The 17,995-nt window shown below is 42.9% G+C and overlaps 1 protein-coding gene across 1 annotated transcript in view; it reads right to left on the reverse strand.

Moving 5' to 3' along the window:
• The window catches only part of LOC137321575 (CUB and sushi domain-containing protein 1-like), a 2,214,006-nt gene that overhangs the window by 121,615 nt on the left and 2,074,396 nt on the right, over positions 1 to 17,995 (reverse strand). Inside the window, exons 51-53 of the mRNA XM_067984007.1 lie at positions 12,049 to 12,243; positions 6,332 to 6,505; positions 3,609 to 3,782 (exon numbers count right to left, since the gene is read on the reverse strand). Coding sequence (XP_067840108.1) covers positions 3,609 to 3,782; positions 6,332 to 6,505; positions 12,049 to 12,243 — 543 coding nt within the window. The remainder of the gene's footprint in view (positions 1 to 3,608; positions 3,783 to 6,331; positions 6,506 to 12,048; positions 12,244 to 17,995) is intronic.

Here is a 17,995-nt window from a genome sequence, read left to right on the forward strand (position 1 = left end):
TTAAGTTTGAGGTATACAGTGTTAAGAAAGGTACTATAAAAAGACTTCAGGTCAAACATGTCACACTTAAATAAGTTTTGCTTTGATACTACTGTTTTAAGTTGTATTGCACTGAGCTACTTCAAATAAATTGAAATGTTAGTATAAAGATATATGCAACTCTGTGTGAGCAATGACTATATTGGGAATAGAAATTCTATGAGATGACATGAGATGGTCTGAATAAGGACTGGAATGGGCCTGATGCAATTCAGTGGCTCTTGAAACCCCCCCTTGAACTTTCACCCCGTAAAGATATATTTACATCAAAGTGGTGTTTCTATTGTCTGTGCTTTCTGTCTTTGATGCTAGTCTGGGTGAGATTTTATTAGCGACTAAGCTTCAGATTTATGCTACCAATACATTACAAGTACTAATTTGATACTGGTATCTGCATTAACATGGTGTGGAATCAGTAGCACTAGTTACACTAAAACAAGAGCAAAATACTTCAAATACTGAAAATCTGAAATAAAAACAGAAAATGCTGGAAACACTCAGCAAGTCAGGCAGCATTTGTGGAGCTAGAAACAGAGTTAGCGTTTCAGGTCGATAACCTTTTATCAGAACTAAAAAGAAAGAAAGATTTGCATTTATGTAGCACTTTTCACAACCTCAGGACATCCCAAAGCGCTTTACAGCCAATGAAGTACATTACAGCCAATTTGTGCACAGCAAGGTCCCACAAACTGCAATTTGATAATGACCAGATAATCTGTTTTAGTGATATTGGTTGAGGGAAATCATCCCCTGGACACCAGGGATAACTCCCCTGCTCTTCTTCGAAATAGTGCCATGGGATCTTTTACTGTCCTGAGAGCATAGACGGGGCCTCGGTTTAACATCTCATCCGAAAGGTGGCACCTCCAACAATGCAGCGCTCCCTCAGTACTGCACTGGAGTGTCAGCCCAGATTTTTATGATTAAGTCTCTGATTGAACCCACAAACTTCTGACTCAGAAGCGAGAGTGCTACCAACTGAACCTCAGCTGAAGTTAGAGATTTAATAGTTGATAAGCAATTACAGAGCCAGGGCAAGAAGAGGAGGGGAGGGAGGAAAGAACAAAAGGGAAGGACTGTAATAGGGTGGAGGGCACAAGTGATTAAATGTCAAAAGGGATGCTGGTGCAAGGCAAAATGGCAAGGTGGTAATGGGACAATAAAGAAACAAAAGATGGGTCCAGATGAGGTGTAAACGGCAACAGCAGAACCATTACCAGCATCTGTTGTCCGAAAAAATGAGAGCGGTGGTCATGATCTGAAGTTGTTGAACTCAATGTTGAGGCTGCTTGTTGACATTGTAAAGTGCCTAATCGAAAAATGAGGTGCTATTCCTCAAGCTTCCATTGAGCTTCATTGGAACAGTGTAGGAGGCCAAAGACAGAGAGGTCAGAGTGAGAGTGGGATGGAGAATTAAAGTGGTAAACGACCGGAAGGTCAGGGTCACGCTTGCGGACAGAGCGGAGGTGTTCAGCAAAGCAATCACCCAGTCTGTGTTCGGTCTCCCCAGTGTAGAGGAGACCGCATTGTGAGCAGCGAATACAGTTCACTAAGATGGAAGAAGTACAAGTAAATCGCTGTTTCACCTGGAAGGAGTGTTTGGGGCCCTGGACGGTGGGAGGGGAGAAGGTGAAAGGGCAGGTGCTGCATCTCCTGCGCTTGCATGGGAATATGGAGCGGATGTTGGGGATGATGGAAGAGTGGATCAGGGTATCGTGGAGGGAACGGTTCCTTCGGAATGCTGAAAGGGGAGAGGAGGGGAAGATGTGTTTGGTGGTGGGATTGCACTAAAGGTGGCAGAAATGGCGGAGGATAATCCATTGAATGTGGAGGCTGGTGGGGTGCAAGGTGAGGACAAGGGGAACCCAATCATGGTTCTGGGAGGGAGGGGAAGGGGTGAGGGCAGAAGTGCGGGAAATGGGATGGACATCCTTGAGGGCTCTGTCAAATACAGTAGACTGGAATCCTCGGTTGAGGAAAAAGGAAGACATATCGGAAGTACTGTTGTGGAAGGTGGTATCGTCAGAATAGATGCGACAGAGACAGAGAAACTGGGAGAAGGGAATAGAGTCCTTACAGGAAGCGGGGTGGGAGGAAGTGTAATCAAGGTGGCTGTGGGAGTCAGTGGGCTTATAGTAGATATTGGTTGACGGCCTATCCCCAGAAATGGAGATAGAGAAGTCGAGGAATGGAAGGGAAGAATTGGAGATGGACCATGTGAAGGCAAAGGAGGGGTTCGAATTGGAAGCAAAATTAATGAAATTTTCAAGGTTGGGGTGAGAGAAGGAAGCAGCAACAACACAGTCATCAATGTAACAGAAAAAGAGGTCAGGGAAGGGACCTGCATAGGACTGGAACAAAGAAAGTAACCAAAAATGTAAGTTTCAATACAACCTTTGCAGGCAGGCAATGACACAATTTCTTAAATTCATTCTTATTTAATCTTTGTTACTGATCTCATAACTTAGAAGCTACGTGCATCGGTAAGGTCAAATACTCTGGTTCTAATACTTCAGAAATCTGTCTTTCAAAATCCAGAAATGTCTGTGTCAGTGAATCGGGCTGCAAAGGTCCATCGAAGAAAAGAAAATCGGGTACAGTCTAAAACGGGCTGCCAATTTGTTTTGCACTACTGCCAATTTAACCCCCTAGGATTCTATTTTAACTTTAATTTTAAATCTGGGCCATGGTGAAAAAGGGTGATTTTGGATCGGCCATTCATTATTCAGCCCATCTGATTTTTTTTTCAAGAAGTAAAATCGACAGGGTTGTATATTGGGTGATCCGATATATGATTGTATAAGGAGCAGGATTGTATTATGGGTGATCCGATATATAATTGTATAAGGGGCAGGATTGTATATTGGGTGATCCGATATATAACTGTATAATGGGCAGGATTGTATTATGGGTGATCCGATATATAATTGTATAAGGGGCAGGATTGTCTATTGGGTGATCCGATATATAATTGTATAAGGAGCAGGATTGTCTATTGGGTGATCCGATATATAATTGTATAAGGAGCAGGATTGTCTATTGGGTGATCCGATATATAACTGTATATGGGGCAGGATTGTATTATGGGTGATCCGATATATAATTGTATAAGGGGCAGGACTGTATATTGGGTGATCCGATATATAATTGTATAATGGGCAGGATTGTATATTGGGTGATCCGATATATAATTGTATAAGGGGCAGGACTGTATATTGGGTGATCCGATATATAACTGTATAAGGGGCAGGACTGTATATTGGGTGATCCGATATCGCTCGTTTTACACCATCGCCCAAAGTTAAGATAACCCCCCATGACTTTTGAGCCAAGCGACTGTTAAACCAGTTGAGAGGCACAAAATCAGAATTATTTTGGCGATCCTAATTAACAAGGTTTCTGACAGTAAGGCTAATAAAGTTCTATGAATGAACTCGCTCAGTAGAAAAATGAACCAATTAGCATCTCTATTCATTGCTATAAAAATAACAGAAAAAGCAGAGATTAACAGTCAGGTTTCTATAAACGGACAGCATCTCCCAGGAATGCACCAAAGGAGTGATACTTACGAACACAGACTGCGGGCTGTCCTGACCATTCATGGTCCTGTTGGCAAATTCTCACAGAGGAGCCAACAAGACGGAAACCTGGATTGCACTGATACACAACCGTGTCACGATAGCTAAAACCATCTCCACTGATATGGCCATTTACAATTGGATCCGGAGAACCACAGTGACCAGCTAAATTAGGGTGCAGAGAAAGGGAAACAGATAAGACAGCAGCTGTAGTATTTCAACAATAACAGATAAGAATCATAGGCAAAGTGAGCTCTGAGAAGTGCGGGCTAATCCTAAAGGGATATAAAACACACAGCGAAATATTGCCTCTAATCCAACTGCTGCAAATCCAGGTTGAAGATCTGAGCAATGGAAATGCTCCATGACATTTTTAGCCTGGATTTTACATGGGCATGCTGTGGGTGAATTACAAGCTATTGCACTTCTCAGATTTTTTAAAAAACATTGTTAGAACTGGATATAAAAGATAGATCAAAAAATATTATGTTCTCCCAAAAATGCCAACCTAATTAACATCATAATAAAATAAATGTAACATTAAGATCAGTACAACTATTTAGTAATGTTATATGAAATGTGTTTTTATAAACCTGTATTTGTATTCCTCTAGTAGAGTGCATCAGCTGAATTATGATCATAAGTGCACGATATAATACAGGTAATTTTCTGATTTCATGCTCCTGGCGGGAAGACTCTCCTGCGTGCAATACGTATTAGAAAGTCAGAAGTGTGCTCTAATGGTGCCTGACCATTTGAATGAACAGTCAGAGAATTATGCACAGTGTGCTCCTCAATTTCCGATGTGGGCTACGAGTGTGCAAGGATCTCTGCCAGGGGCACAAAGTTGGAATTTTACGTCATAGGAAACATATCAGCTAGCTGTAACAAGATGCTAAGGAATGGGAAATGTTTCCATTTTGGTCACCGAATTTTAGAACGAGACAGTCCTAGGCCAGATACAATGACCCGCCGGTCGCTTACCATTTTAATTCCCCGCCCCATTCCCGCTCTGACCTCCCTATCCTCAGCCTCTTACACTGTTCCAACGAAGCTCAATAGAAGCTTGAGGAACAGCACCTCATCCCTCGTTTAGGCACATCACAACCTTCTGAACTCAACATTGATTTCAATAACTTCAGATCATAACCACTGCTCCCATTTATTTATTTATTATTGGACTACCGCTGTTGGTTATGGTTCTGCTATTGCTATTTACAGCCCCTCTGGACCCATCTTTTGTTTCTTAACCTGTCCCATTACCACCCTCCTTGTTTTGCACCATCAGCTCTTTTGTCATTTAATCACTCTTGCCCACCACCCTATCATAGACCTTCCATTTTGTTCTTTCCTCCCCTCCCTCCCCCCTTTCCCTTGCTCTGTACTTGCTTAAAAGCTTTAACTGATTAACATCTTCCAGTTCTGACGAAAGGTCTTCGACCTGAAACGTTAACTCTGTTTCTTTCTCCACAGATGCTGCCTGACTTGCTGAGCTTCTCCAGCATTTTCTGTTTTTATTTCAGGTACAGTGTGGGCGAGCGTAAGGGGTAAAAGGGGTCTTTTCCATAATAAAGCTCAAGACTGTGGAATGAGGATGTATAGGTTAAAATGTTTGACTAAGTTAAAGAAGGCTAATCAAGGCAGCAGCCGTGAGACAGTAATAAATTTAGTATGGCTGCCTCAAGATAAGGGACAAAGGGATGTCACTTGCTGCGATCAGCTGAATTTGAGAAGCTGAGCAAACACCTTACATCCTGACCAGCCACAAACGAGGCAGTGCGAGACGATGGGCATTAGCCCATGTGAGGTGCTGTACTTACACACCGGGAAACTGAGGATAAAGATAGCCTAGTCCACGATCAGAAACACAGTCGGCAGAGATCTAAGCCACTCAACATCGAGGGACCAATGCTGCCTTCGGGCTAACCTCGTGTGGGGGGAGGGACGCGGAGCCTGGCTGTCCAGTCGATCACTAAAGTCACCTGGACGTGTAATATAATGCCTGATTGACTGTTAACTACTGCTTGCATGATTATAAATATTGTAGTGTAATATGATTATGTGGCATTGCTCTCAATAAAAACTCTGTATACTGGACTTTACAAATGTGGTCTTGAGTCGAATTATTGGGCATTGATTGAGCCCTTGGAGTTCTAGCGGGGTAGTTAATGACTAGTGTTCACTAGTGCATATCTGAGGGTCTCAGATCTTACATTAGGTACAATTTAAAAATTCCTTTTACTTTTCCTCAATAATGTAGCTGAACCCTTGGCTCACCCATGCACGACTCTGAAAACAGCAACTCTTAATGCACCAAGTGAAGCTGGCAATCTTCACATCAGCCTCTTGAAGTGTTACTGCCAATTTAATGACATCTGTAGTAATGTTTGGCCAGTTTTATCTAAAGAATCCATGTCCAATAGACACTGAGTTCAAATACATTTCACTTTAGACCCTTACATCCATGGCAGAGAAAAAACATTTCATCCCATCAATCTGAGTGTAACTGAAATCCTGGTCTCCAAGGTGGGATATTTTAACTCACTGCACTACTTTATTTTTCATATTTTACTCCAAAAATGATATTAAATTATACCGACTTTCAAAATGATCAACCAACAGTTTTGCTGCATTTTTCAAGTTGAATACATACTATTGCTGTAAGATGGATTTGATACCGTCATTTTCAGGGGTCAGTCATTTCTGATACATACCGAGGCATTTGGTTTCCAATCCACTCCACAGTCCATTTACTTGGCACTCTCGAACATGAGATCCAGCCAGTGTGTACCCGGTATTACAAGTAAAGATCGCAGTAGCCCCATATGTCTGCAGTGTCCCAATCTTATTGCCATTTGGTGGGGAGGGGAGATCGCCACATGAGATAACTGGTTAAAAAAAAAGCAATGTCATTAAGATTAGAGCTCACTAAACATGTTTCAATTTTCTCTAGTTCTTATCTCGTGGTCATATATAGCCAGTTCAAGAATTAGGACTGATACCAAAATACTTCAAACGAACATTCATTGGTCTTTTTTTTCCCCTCTGAGCCGAATTTCAATACTGAGACCAACTGTGATGAGTTCCAGATAATTTCCTTGTTATCTAGTTCAACTGAAAGGATTTTCAATCAGGATGTTTGTGGGAGTAGGGGGAAGAGGCCATTTGAAGAACAGGTTTTGCAGAAACCTCTCAGTGTTGGACTCTAGCATGTTTCCCTCACATTACTCATCATATGATTAGTGTATAGTGTCACATTTTTGGGTCTCTTTCACATTTCTTCCTCTAGATTTTTGGCTTCTGTATTTTAGATCACTCTCATAGGCGAGTCCAAACTCCTGATGCCTTTGGCAGCATCTTCACTAGTCTTCGTATCTAAGTAAGGTTTTGATAACCCGCCCAGGGTAACAAACAGAACAATCATTTTGTTAATTATTTTAGCCAGTTGAATGGTCCTATGCTTCCAATGTATTTCTCTCCTGTATTTGATATGTGATAAAACGCCACATTTTCTTAGGTTTAAACTGAAGTCAATTTATTTAACAAATGCTGAACAAGCAAATAACTAACAGTAATACAATACACAATATATTGGCAATATAAATTCTTCAATCTAGCTCTTCGAAAGGAAAACAATAAAAGATTGCAATCTAAATGCTAAGTTATTCTTTTGAGATAACTTTAATATACACGGTGTTTCTTTTCTTGTATTTCTGTGGAAGCTGCACTAGTAACCTGCATGATATCTCTTGGAAGTTCCAACTAACTCAATTGTCCAAGAGATTCCTGGATAGTTTTGTTTAATTACAATGTGAGTGGCATTGCGCCATTTTCTTTCCCGAGGAAATTCGCACACAACTGATTTATGCCGGTTTTACGCTGAAACATCGCTTCGTATGAATTTCCTTGATCGTTTGCGCTGTTCCCCAGAGAAGTCGGCCGAATATCTCTGCCAATCATTTATATAGCCTCACCCCATACAAAAGAGCAGCCCGTGAGAGTTTCCTGGATTTACGCAAATAATGCTTTGGCGTAGATTTACTCCCAAAATAATAAGCACAACATAGCCCGAGGTTACTTGATAACTGATATTTCTGGAGCTTGGTAGTCATTTTCCTTGTCATTTTTGTTTTGAATTTTCCTTATTGAGACCTGCTGTCAGTCTCAGTGCAGCTGAACTTTTGGACCCCCCGCCAAGCACACCCTTGTTCTGCATAATAATAGAAGACAAACTGGAATAGCAGAGGCAAGAGGCTCCGAGAGTGAGGCACCATGGCAGAAAGACAGCTTCCCACTCACTATTACCCCTATTGGTGGCACTGCATTTCTGCTTGTTTTACATTTTATGTTCCGCGCAGACAAATGAGCTCAGCTGGAAATTTTGGCGTAAGCTCGGCAATATCGGTGCTGAAACCAGAGTAAATTTTGACATAATTTTTGCATGTGCGATCCAGGAAATTCAGGGCCAAAGACCTACATCTGCAATAGTTACAGTCATTGGAATTCTCTGAGCTTGAGTAGCTGCTGACTACATTTGAAAATAATTATTGTCATAAACATAACTGACCAAATCACACAGTCTGTGTTTATTGGACATTAGCTTGACTCCTCCCTCAAGCTGTGCAGGTAACCCACAAAAATTGCAATATTTGCACCAATAAATTTCTTACTAGAGCTCGTTCTTTTTAAACTCCTTGTGCGTGACTGAATTAAAGGAACCTCTACAAAAAAAGACAGAATTGCTTCATTTTTGTTGCTTATGGGTTTATGCAGGCTTAACCAAAAAAAACATGACAGCTGTTTACACTAGAAGTGCTAAATGTTTTGTTAAAAAATAATTAATTGTTTCTTCCAAAATTATTCCGATGACTGATGCAAATAAAAAAAAACCTCTAATGTATTTGACTGAATATGAGCTGAAACACTTTTGACTGTTCTCCAGAGGCAGAGGCAATAGAGTGGACCATATTTTTTCAGGCAAGTGTTTGGATATCACAGCTGTCATGCTGAGGTCTACAGGTGTGTGATAGCAATGTAAACATCACTGCACAAGGGAAATTCCGAGATGTGACAAACACATGTATTATTTACAACACCAAAAATGCTGATACATGTTTATCCAACTTTTCAACACTAATGGGAATTGGCATGGTTGCATCAGGAAATCATACGTTTCAGGATGTGTAATCAGGTCATCTTGTGAAAGAAGTGTTTTAAATATCATCTGTGCACACCTCAGTATGGTGAAACAATGCAGTCTTTGTCTGTAGTCTAAAATTCATAACTTTGGGAACGATAGACTACTACATTGCACAGTGGGGTGTTCTGTGCTTATCAAGATGAGTAAAGTCAGTGTGGCTAGAACATTTTCCCATGTTTGAAACCCAATGTCAGTCATTTGAGACTGCTCAAAGTTAGGACCCTTATCACTGAGAGTGAGAGGAGACTTTTATTAAATCAGTCAAATGTGCAGAGATGGAAAGCTCAGCTGGAGATCCTAAATCTGTTCCCAGGACAATGTTGGCATTTCATGGATATGCATCAAAAAGTTATTTTTCCAATTTTCTTCTCGGTTCACCGAGCCTCCCATCCCTAAAGGTGCTGACTGTTGCTGGTTGAGATTCTAAGATTCTCAGTAGCCCTCAGGGACCTCACCCAAGAGACCATTCTTCACGTGGAGCTAAGACAGTGAATGCCAATAGGCTGTTTGATTGTGGGGACATCATATCAGAGACTGACCCTGCCCTCACCCAACATCCATATCTACACAATTTCTAACATGGGTCACTGGATAGTGACCAGGAACAGGAATCCAAATTGATTTCTCCCCACACTACCATACACTGGTGAAACCAATTGTAATGTCCCTCTTGAAATCTAGGCAAAGATCAGATAACTTTAGCATCGATCAAGGATTAAATTTGGGATCTTCCTGGCTTGTGCGGCTCAGTCGCACGCCACTTAACGCACTTATCCATGAAACAATGGAGGGAAAGATTCTTAAATGACATCTCTGAAAGAAGGGAAATTTTTAAAAAAAGAATAAGAGAGCAATTCCCAGAAACGGGTGGATAGGGGGCAGAGCAAGCACTGCACCCACCTGCTGGGATTGACTCAGGCAGCACATAATATATATGGCAGCCTCCTTGGTGAAGCGAAGGTGCCTCAGACATTGCTCCTGAGTAAAGTTAAATCCCTGAATACCCACTGTGGGTACGGCCTCCTGCACAGTGCCCTTTTCCTCCTCCCTCTTGCGGCAGATGCTCCTACTCTCTGCTATTTTCCACGCAGCTCCCCCTTGTCCTGCACCCCTGAAAGCAGACCTTTGAGACCACCCATGACTGCAGCAGCAACAACTTGCATTTATATAGCACCTTTAACGTAGCAAAACGTGCCAAGGCACTTCACAGGAACGTTATCAAACAAAATTTGACACTGAGCCACGAAATGAGATATTAGGACAGGTTTGGTCAAAGAGGTAGGTTTTAAGGAGCATCTCAAAGGTGGAGAGAGAGGTAGAGAGGCGGAGAGGTTTAGGGAGAGAATTCCAGAGCTTAGGACCTAGACAGCTGAAGGCATAGCCGCCAATGGTGGAGCAATGAAAATCGGAGATGCACAAGAGGCCAGAATTGGAGGAGTGCAGAGATCTTGGAGGGTTGTAAGGCTGGAGGAGGTTACAACGATAGGGAGGGGCGAGGCCATGGAGGGATTTGAACGCAAGGATGAGAATTTTAAAATCGAGGCGCTGCTGGCCCGGGAGCCAATGTCGGTCAGCGAGCACAGGGGTGATGGGTGAACGGGATTTGGTGCGAGTTAGGACATGGGCAGCAAAGTTTTGGATGAGCTCAAGTTACAAAGGGCGCAAGGTGGGAGATTAATCAGGAGAGAGAATAGAAGAGTCTAACGGTAACAAAAGCATGGATGAGAGTTTCAGCAGCAGTTGAGCTGAGGCAGGGCGGAGACGGTCGACGTTATGGAGGTGAATGGTGGCAGTCTTGGTGATGGAGACGAGATGGGGTCAGAAGCTCAGTGCATGGTCAAATAGGATGCCAAGGTTGCGAACAGTCTGGTTCAGCCTCAAACAGTGGCCAGGGAGAGGGATGCATTCGGTGGCGAGGGAACGGAGATTGTGGTGGGGAGGGAAGACGATGGCTTCGGTCTTCCCAACATTTGATTGGAGGAAATTTCTGCTCAAATACTGGAGAAGCTATGTGACCAATCAGAGACAGTAGAGGGGTTGAGAGAGGTGGCGGTAAGCTGCAGTCAAACTATCTATGAGGCAACAACAGTGCAACACCAGAAAAATCTTGCTCTCTTTAGACAAAGTGAGCTTACCAGGGTGATAAAACACACCAAAAAGCACCCAGACGTTAACCAGCAGGCTGAAGTAACAAACTAACTAGCTAACTTGCTGTTGACAGCACTAACTGGCAGGAAGGACCCATGTCTTGCTGGGTGAGTTCAGCACGTAGCAAATCATGTGCTGGGGCAGACTAAAATCACAAACAGGTCCTGCAAGATGTGCAAGACCCAAATCTAAATAACCAATTCTGTTTTTAACATAATTGTGACAGGCGCTCCTGACGTCAACGGAGTTGCCTACACCAATGTGGCCCATTTACAGCTCGTAATGAGCATATGTTTCCTGCTTGCAATAATGGAGGCTTAGGAGGACGTTTAGCACCTGAAAAACGGACTATGCGATCGAATTTCTTGGCCAATACCTGGAATAATTCACTTGCAGTGGCAAATCTCTCTTTAGAGGTCGTTTCATAGAATGATACAGCACAAGAAGGAGGCCATTCAGCCCATTGTGCCTATGCCGGCTCTTTGAAAGAGCTATCCAATTATTCTCATTCCCCTGCTCTTTCCCCACAGCTGTGCAATTTTTTCTTTTTCAAGTATATTTCCTATTCCCCATTGAAAGTTACTACTGAGTGTGTTTCCAATACTCTTTCAGGTAGTGCATTCCAGATCATAACAACCTCTATTAAACCTTCTCTGTCCTGAGGAGAACAACCCCAGCTTCTCCAGTCTCTCCACATAACTGAAGTCCCTCATCCCTTGTATCATTCCAGTAAATCACCTCTGCATCCTCTTCAAGACCTTGACGTGCTTTGGCTTTGGCATAAGTAAACTGCTTACTTATGAGACATTCGTTTAATTCCTGTTTATGGATTGAGGTTATTTCAAGTCATGCATTTTAAAGTACTAAAAGCTCTATTATCAGAAAATTGGCAGTTCTAACTAAGTACAGGCTTCACAGAGGTCTCAGTTCAATTCGCATAAAATAAAAAATCATGGTGACCATTAGAAAATTAAAGCAGATGGTTGTTTACAAGTGATCATTGACCCAGGTTATGGCATATATAAAATATTAATATCCAATTGTGCAATAATAAAAAAAAAATCAAAACGACCTTGCTCTTACTTTTGCAACTCGGTTTTTCATTGGCTCCACTCCACGTGCCATTAGCCTGACACTGTATGATCTTGTGGCCCCTTAAGTAATAGCCAGGTTTACAGCTCAACATGACTTGGGTTCCATATTCGTTCACTGATCCATGAATGAGCCGCCTGACAACCTCATTTGAAAGAATAGTCTCAATAACGGGGCAAGTCACAGCTATGAGGAAAAAAAAAACATAAATAGAAGGTGGTCGATTATTATTAGATTCAACACATAAAATTAGCTCTACAAAGTCAAGATTTACGGTTAAATTTTTTTTGTTGCCACTTGAAGTCATGCCATACACGATAATGATATGAACACATCAATCAGATTGACAGGACAGACAGCCAGGAGAAAGATCTGAGCCAAAGTGAAAACCTAAAGGGGCAAAATTAGTCCCATTACAAATCTGAACCTTTTCGGTTCAGTGGTGTCCGTCCCACCTGTAGTGGATCCCACATCCCTTATGTGATGGAGTTGCCTCACACTGTCTAATTTCAATTTATATGATAATACAACCCAGGGGATATAACAATGCGTTCCACTTTATATATGAACTAGATAGTCAGTCTTTCACGTGTTTTCAAAGACGGCCCAACAAAACATTTGATAAAATGAGACCGGCTATGAATTAAGCTTGAGCTATTTTGCCGTACGTGAGCATATAGAGCAATAGCTGTGAGCAGATTCAGTTAATTTCATAAGTACAATTTTGTTTTCACATAATAATACAAAATAATGACCATGCTGTGTTTCCCCACATCAGTGGTTCACCTTGCTTAACTTAAACAGAATAACTTCTAACTGCCCTCCGGTATCCTAACCTTTGCACAACCCCGTTGGACCTGACTGACCAAACCTTGTCTGCCTTGAACATTTTTTAAAAAAGTTTTGTTAGTTCTGACCCCAGGAAGCAGAATCTCAGCAGACTACCCTGGAAATCACCTTTGCTAAAATCAAATGAATTGAATCGTTTCAACCAGAATAAATGTGAATGATCACTGAGACGTTCAAACTAACTTACATTGTTTAAAGCACACTAGTTCAGTCACCCCCATCTGAATTCGAATCGACATCACCCAGCCCTGATATCCTGTAAATGTAACCCCTCGATAGCACAGTTTAACTAAATTCAGCATGTTTAATATATAGTCCACCAAGATTCCCCCCACCGCCCCCGCCCCCGCCCCCGCCCCATGGCAAAATTGTTAGAAATCATGACAACCCAACTTTCTTGGGGTGGGGGGGAAGAGTGCTTAATTCTTGACCAACTCGGACATTTGGGATTTAGTTGACTTGTTCCATTCAAAATAGCCCTCACTTTGGCACTATAAATTCCTTCAATAAGCTTTATATAATTTGTCCTAAGAGCTACAAACATAGGTTTAAAAAATTAAAATAAAACATGTTTGACAGCACCCGATTCCTGATGAAACGTGTATGTGACCTCTGGCAATTTACTTGGTATTTCATATAATTGTGCCGACACCTAACCCCTCCTATTCAAATGGTGAATGTGGTAAGGGGCTTCATGGTATAGTGACTCCATCCAATCAGCAGAATGCTTGTTAAAATGCTCAGAAGTCCTACCTGTATGCCTTCACATAAGTAAAACTAAAAAATAACTTGACCAACTCCTTGTCAATAGCTCACCGGTTCAATGCATCATAAGGTACGACTGCACCAGACAGATCAAGAGGACACAAGTTCCATCACCAGTAGCTGCTGCATTAATCGATTTTAGCCATCTGGTGGTGGGATGTCAAAATTGGCTTCAGCTTCCGAAGGTGGGAAAAAATTGCCAAGAATTTCTGCTACTACTCTATATCCATATCTGAACAATGGGTGGGGAAAGCACTAAGCTTGGCTTTGATCCTTTCATGATCAAATAGTGTGCCAACAGTTACTGTAGACGTTCACACATGAAAAGTAGCAATCGGATGAGGTACAGAAGCACAATAAGTGCCCATGGAACCAGAGGGAACGATTTCCTATGAGGAAATGTAACAGCAAAATCGTTGACCCATTCTTTGTGATTCCGCTACACCCAACGCACAGAGGAGATCTTCCCCCCATATGTCAAGAGGCATCACCAATTTCAGAACGGAGGGAAACACAGAAATAACAAAAAGTGGTCTTACTAATGCCGAGGAGCATGAGAAAGAATTACAGCCATTATATGAAATCAGGTTCAAAGTTAACTTTGGGAACATTGATATCTTAGAAACTGAAACTTGAATTTCACTTTGAATAATGAAAATAATTCAATACTGACAACATTCAGAAGGCAATCAGGCACTTGTAGAGAAGTACTGAAACCTGATTAAGACAACACCGAATGTCTCGATATAAAATCATAGCTTTTTCAGGCCATGATTTAAACCAATCTTTCTTTTGGATATGGGGGGAGCCTGAATATCCATCAAGGAACACTATGCAGACACAAATTGAAAAGAAAGACATGATGAAAACAGAAAATAAGCAATGAATTATTCAAGGAATAAAAAAAGAGATCATGGCAGGTACTGGTGGCAGGGACAGCCCAGGAGACAGCTCACCGGAAGGCGAGCTCTGCTGAGGAGCACAGAGGTAAGGACCTCATGGGCCCAGTCACGAGAAGAAAATTGCTGGCCTCACACAAGCAGTTATATGAGGTACTGGAAGGCCTGCAAAGTAGTTTCAGAACTATGGCTGAGAGTGTGAAGGAGTCCGCTTCCAGCCTGTGTGGTGTCATACCACATGGCATCATCACTCCGTAGTCTACCCTGGAAAGTGTGGTCATCTCCAGAGATGCTACAACCGGGCTCCCACAACAGGAGTCCATGTTTGTATGCTTTGCAATTTTGGTGGAAGTTCAGACAGCTGCCATGCAGGCTCTGGGCTCCACCTTGGGGAGACAGGTGTCCTCCTGAGACGGATTGGTGAACCGCATGGATAGGGGCTTTCAAGTAGTCATTCATCCTCCGCAGTCTGCTCTCCCGCAGATCAGTGGAATTTCTGAGGCCCAGCCCCACGGGAGTGGCAGTGGTGTGATGGGAACGGTACGTATTGCTGTCTCTCGGGATACCAGCTCCTTTGTTCCTTCACCAACCCCTCAGCCAGTACTCACCACAGTGCCGGAAAGACAGTTGGGCCAGGCTGCCCCAGCAGCAGCTGAGGTGCAGCAGTCTATAGCCGGGCCTTCATAGGCTCGAGCACACAGAACTCACTGGCCACGCAAATCTCAAGGGTCCCAACATGAGGAATAGCAGCCTTCCACCAGCTCTGCTCAGACCACAAGGGGGCTACCTTGTAGGAATAATAGAGGACACTGAACCTTCTTTAAAGAAAGGCACCATGGGTTCATCATTTGGATGAGAAATGAATGGATGGCAATCGTTATGATTGGCGTTAAATTAATCATATCTGGCAATTTGGTCTGCAGAGTGGTTTAGTAGCAGCTTCTTATTTTGCTCTGTCGGTATGTCATTGATGTAAAAGTTGTCTGAATGGTTTAAATGTTCTTCAGTGGAGGATGAAGGGACTGGTGAAGGATGTAACAAGGACGGTTTTGCAGAGGGCCTCTGTCTAATCTCTCAGGACAGGAGTGAGAGCAGCTCAGTTGAGTTGGTCCTCCTTCCTCTGATGCTTCCTCTCCTTCCCCCAGGTCTGCATCATCCGACGAGGACTGCTGCTGCTGCTGCTGCTCTGCCTCCTCCAAATGCAGGCCTCGCTGCAATGCAAAGTTATGCAGTATGCAGAACACCACAACAATGCTGGAGACTCTACCGGGGGGTACACTGTAGGGAGCCCTCCACCCGATCAAGACACCTGAACCTCTGCTTCAGCATCCCAACGGTGTGTTCAATAATGAGCCTGGTGGTCCCCCAGTTTTTAATATGCCTGTGTTGCTCAGGTGTCATGGGGTTGCACAGAGAACTGACCTTTCTTCGATGGCCCAGGCCACTTCCTCGTTTGATGAAGACTAGCGCTGCTGCACTGCCTCCTCCAAATGCAGGCCTCTCTGTAACACAAAGTTACGCCACATTGATGTGGGAGACTCTATCTGGAGCATATTGAAGGGAGCCCCCCGACCGGTTGAGACACCGGAACCTTTGCTTGAGCATTCCTACGACGTGTTCTATAATGATCCTGGTGGTCCCCTAGCTTCAGTATTATCTGTGTTGCTCAGGCATTGTCGTTAGCCACGTCCGCAAGAGGTATCTCTTGTCCCCTATCAGCCATCTTGTCACGTTCGTCACAGGGTCGAATATTGGGGGGAATGTTAGGATGCCTCAAGATAATGCAACATGCGTGCAGTCAATGATGCCTTGCACATGAGGGAAGCCGGCCATTGCAGCAAATCTTCGAGCTCTCTCCTATTGACTGCTGAGGTTAAAGGCCAGATGTCCTGATATGAATAAAGGCTCAGCGCTCTTAGCTGATTTCTCAGTTCCCTCTGGGAAAAAAAGACCCACTGATCTGCAGCTGTGAGGAGTGATCTGCAGCTGTGAGGAGCACACACACAAATCCCACCAGATTTGACTGGTGGAGCTTCCACAATTTTCAGTTTAAATCACATCGGGGTCTGGATGACATCACCAGAGTGCGACTTTTACATTTTAATGAGGCCCCCGCCTGCCTGTGACAGGTGCCTCTCCCGGATAAGAAATCAACGTGGTTAAAATGGCGGACGTGTTGGGAACACTGTAGGAAGTTCCTGACCATCATTTTAACCCCCCTACCCGCACCGTTCCCACCAGGCAGTCAGGGTTAAAATCAGACTTGTCATTTTATTTAAAATGTGTAAATATGTATTCATTCTGACGGTCAATCTTTGGATGAAATGGCTGTGCTCCTTATAGTAAGTCCAATGCTGGGGGACTGTGGTAGCAGTTTTCACTCCTACGAAAGACTCTGGTTATAATCTTTAATAACCGGAAACATCTCCCCCCCCGACCCAAACTGCTTGCAAGTGTTTAAATTACACCTGGATATAAAACTGCTTTTTAAGAGATGAAAACCTTTTCTCATTACTAACACAGGAGCAATGCAACCATATCTGATATTGATGGGGAAAAGGAACTAAGGTGTAATTAGCATGGCTGTTTTATAGTACGCAAGAGAGAAAGGTCACACACAAGGACACACTGGCTGGTGCTGTGTGCGCTCAAGTTTTCCCTTTTAATCTTTAGTTTATTCAAAAAATTGATTTAATTTCTTTTTTCTTCAAGGCTTTTTCCATGCCTTTTTCTATGCTTAGCATTCCTTTAGATGCATAAACTTTCCATTGTGGGAACTGCAAATGCAAGAAATTAGGATCAAGGGAACACGGAAGTCTTTCATAAATACATAAAGAGTAAAAGGATTGTCAAAGGAAGGGTGGGGCTGATTAGAGACCAAAAGGAAACCTTCTTGTCCAGGGAGAGGGCATGGCTGAGGTATTAAATGAGCACTTTGCATCTGTCTTCACAAAAGAAGAGGATGCTGCCAATGTCACAGTAAAGAAGGATGGGGTAGCAATATTAGATAGGATAAAAATACATGAAGAGGAGGCACTTAAAAGGTTGGCAGCACTCAAAGTAGAAAAGTCACCCAGTTCTGGTGGGATGCACCCTAGGTTACTGAGGGAGATACAGGTGGAGATAACGGAGGATCTGACCACAATCTTTCAATCCTCCTTGGATATGGGAGTGGTGCCAGAGCGCTGGAGGATTGCAAATGTTACATCCTTGTTCAAAAAAGAGGAGAGGGATACACGCAGTAATTTCAGGCCAGTCAGCCTAATGTCGGTGGTGGGGAAACTTCTAGAGACCATAATCCAGGACAAAATTAATTGGCACTTGGAAAAACATGGGTTAATTAATGACAGCCAGCACGGACTTGTAAAAGGCAAGTCTTGTCTGACTAACCTGATTGAGTTCTTTGATGAAGTAACGGAGAGGGT

The sequence above is a fragment of the Heptranchias perlo genome, chromosome 5 (assembly GCF_035084215.1).
Source record: "Heptranchias perlo isolate sHepPer1 chromosome 5, sHepPer1.hap1, whole genome shotgun sequence".
Taxonomy (NCBI): domain Eukaryota; kingdom Metazoa; phylum Chordata; class Chondrichthyes; order Hexanchiformes; family Hexanchidae; genus Heptranchias; species Heptranchias perlo.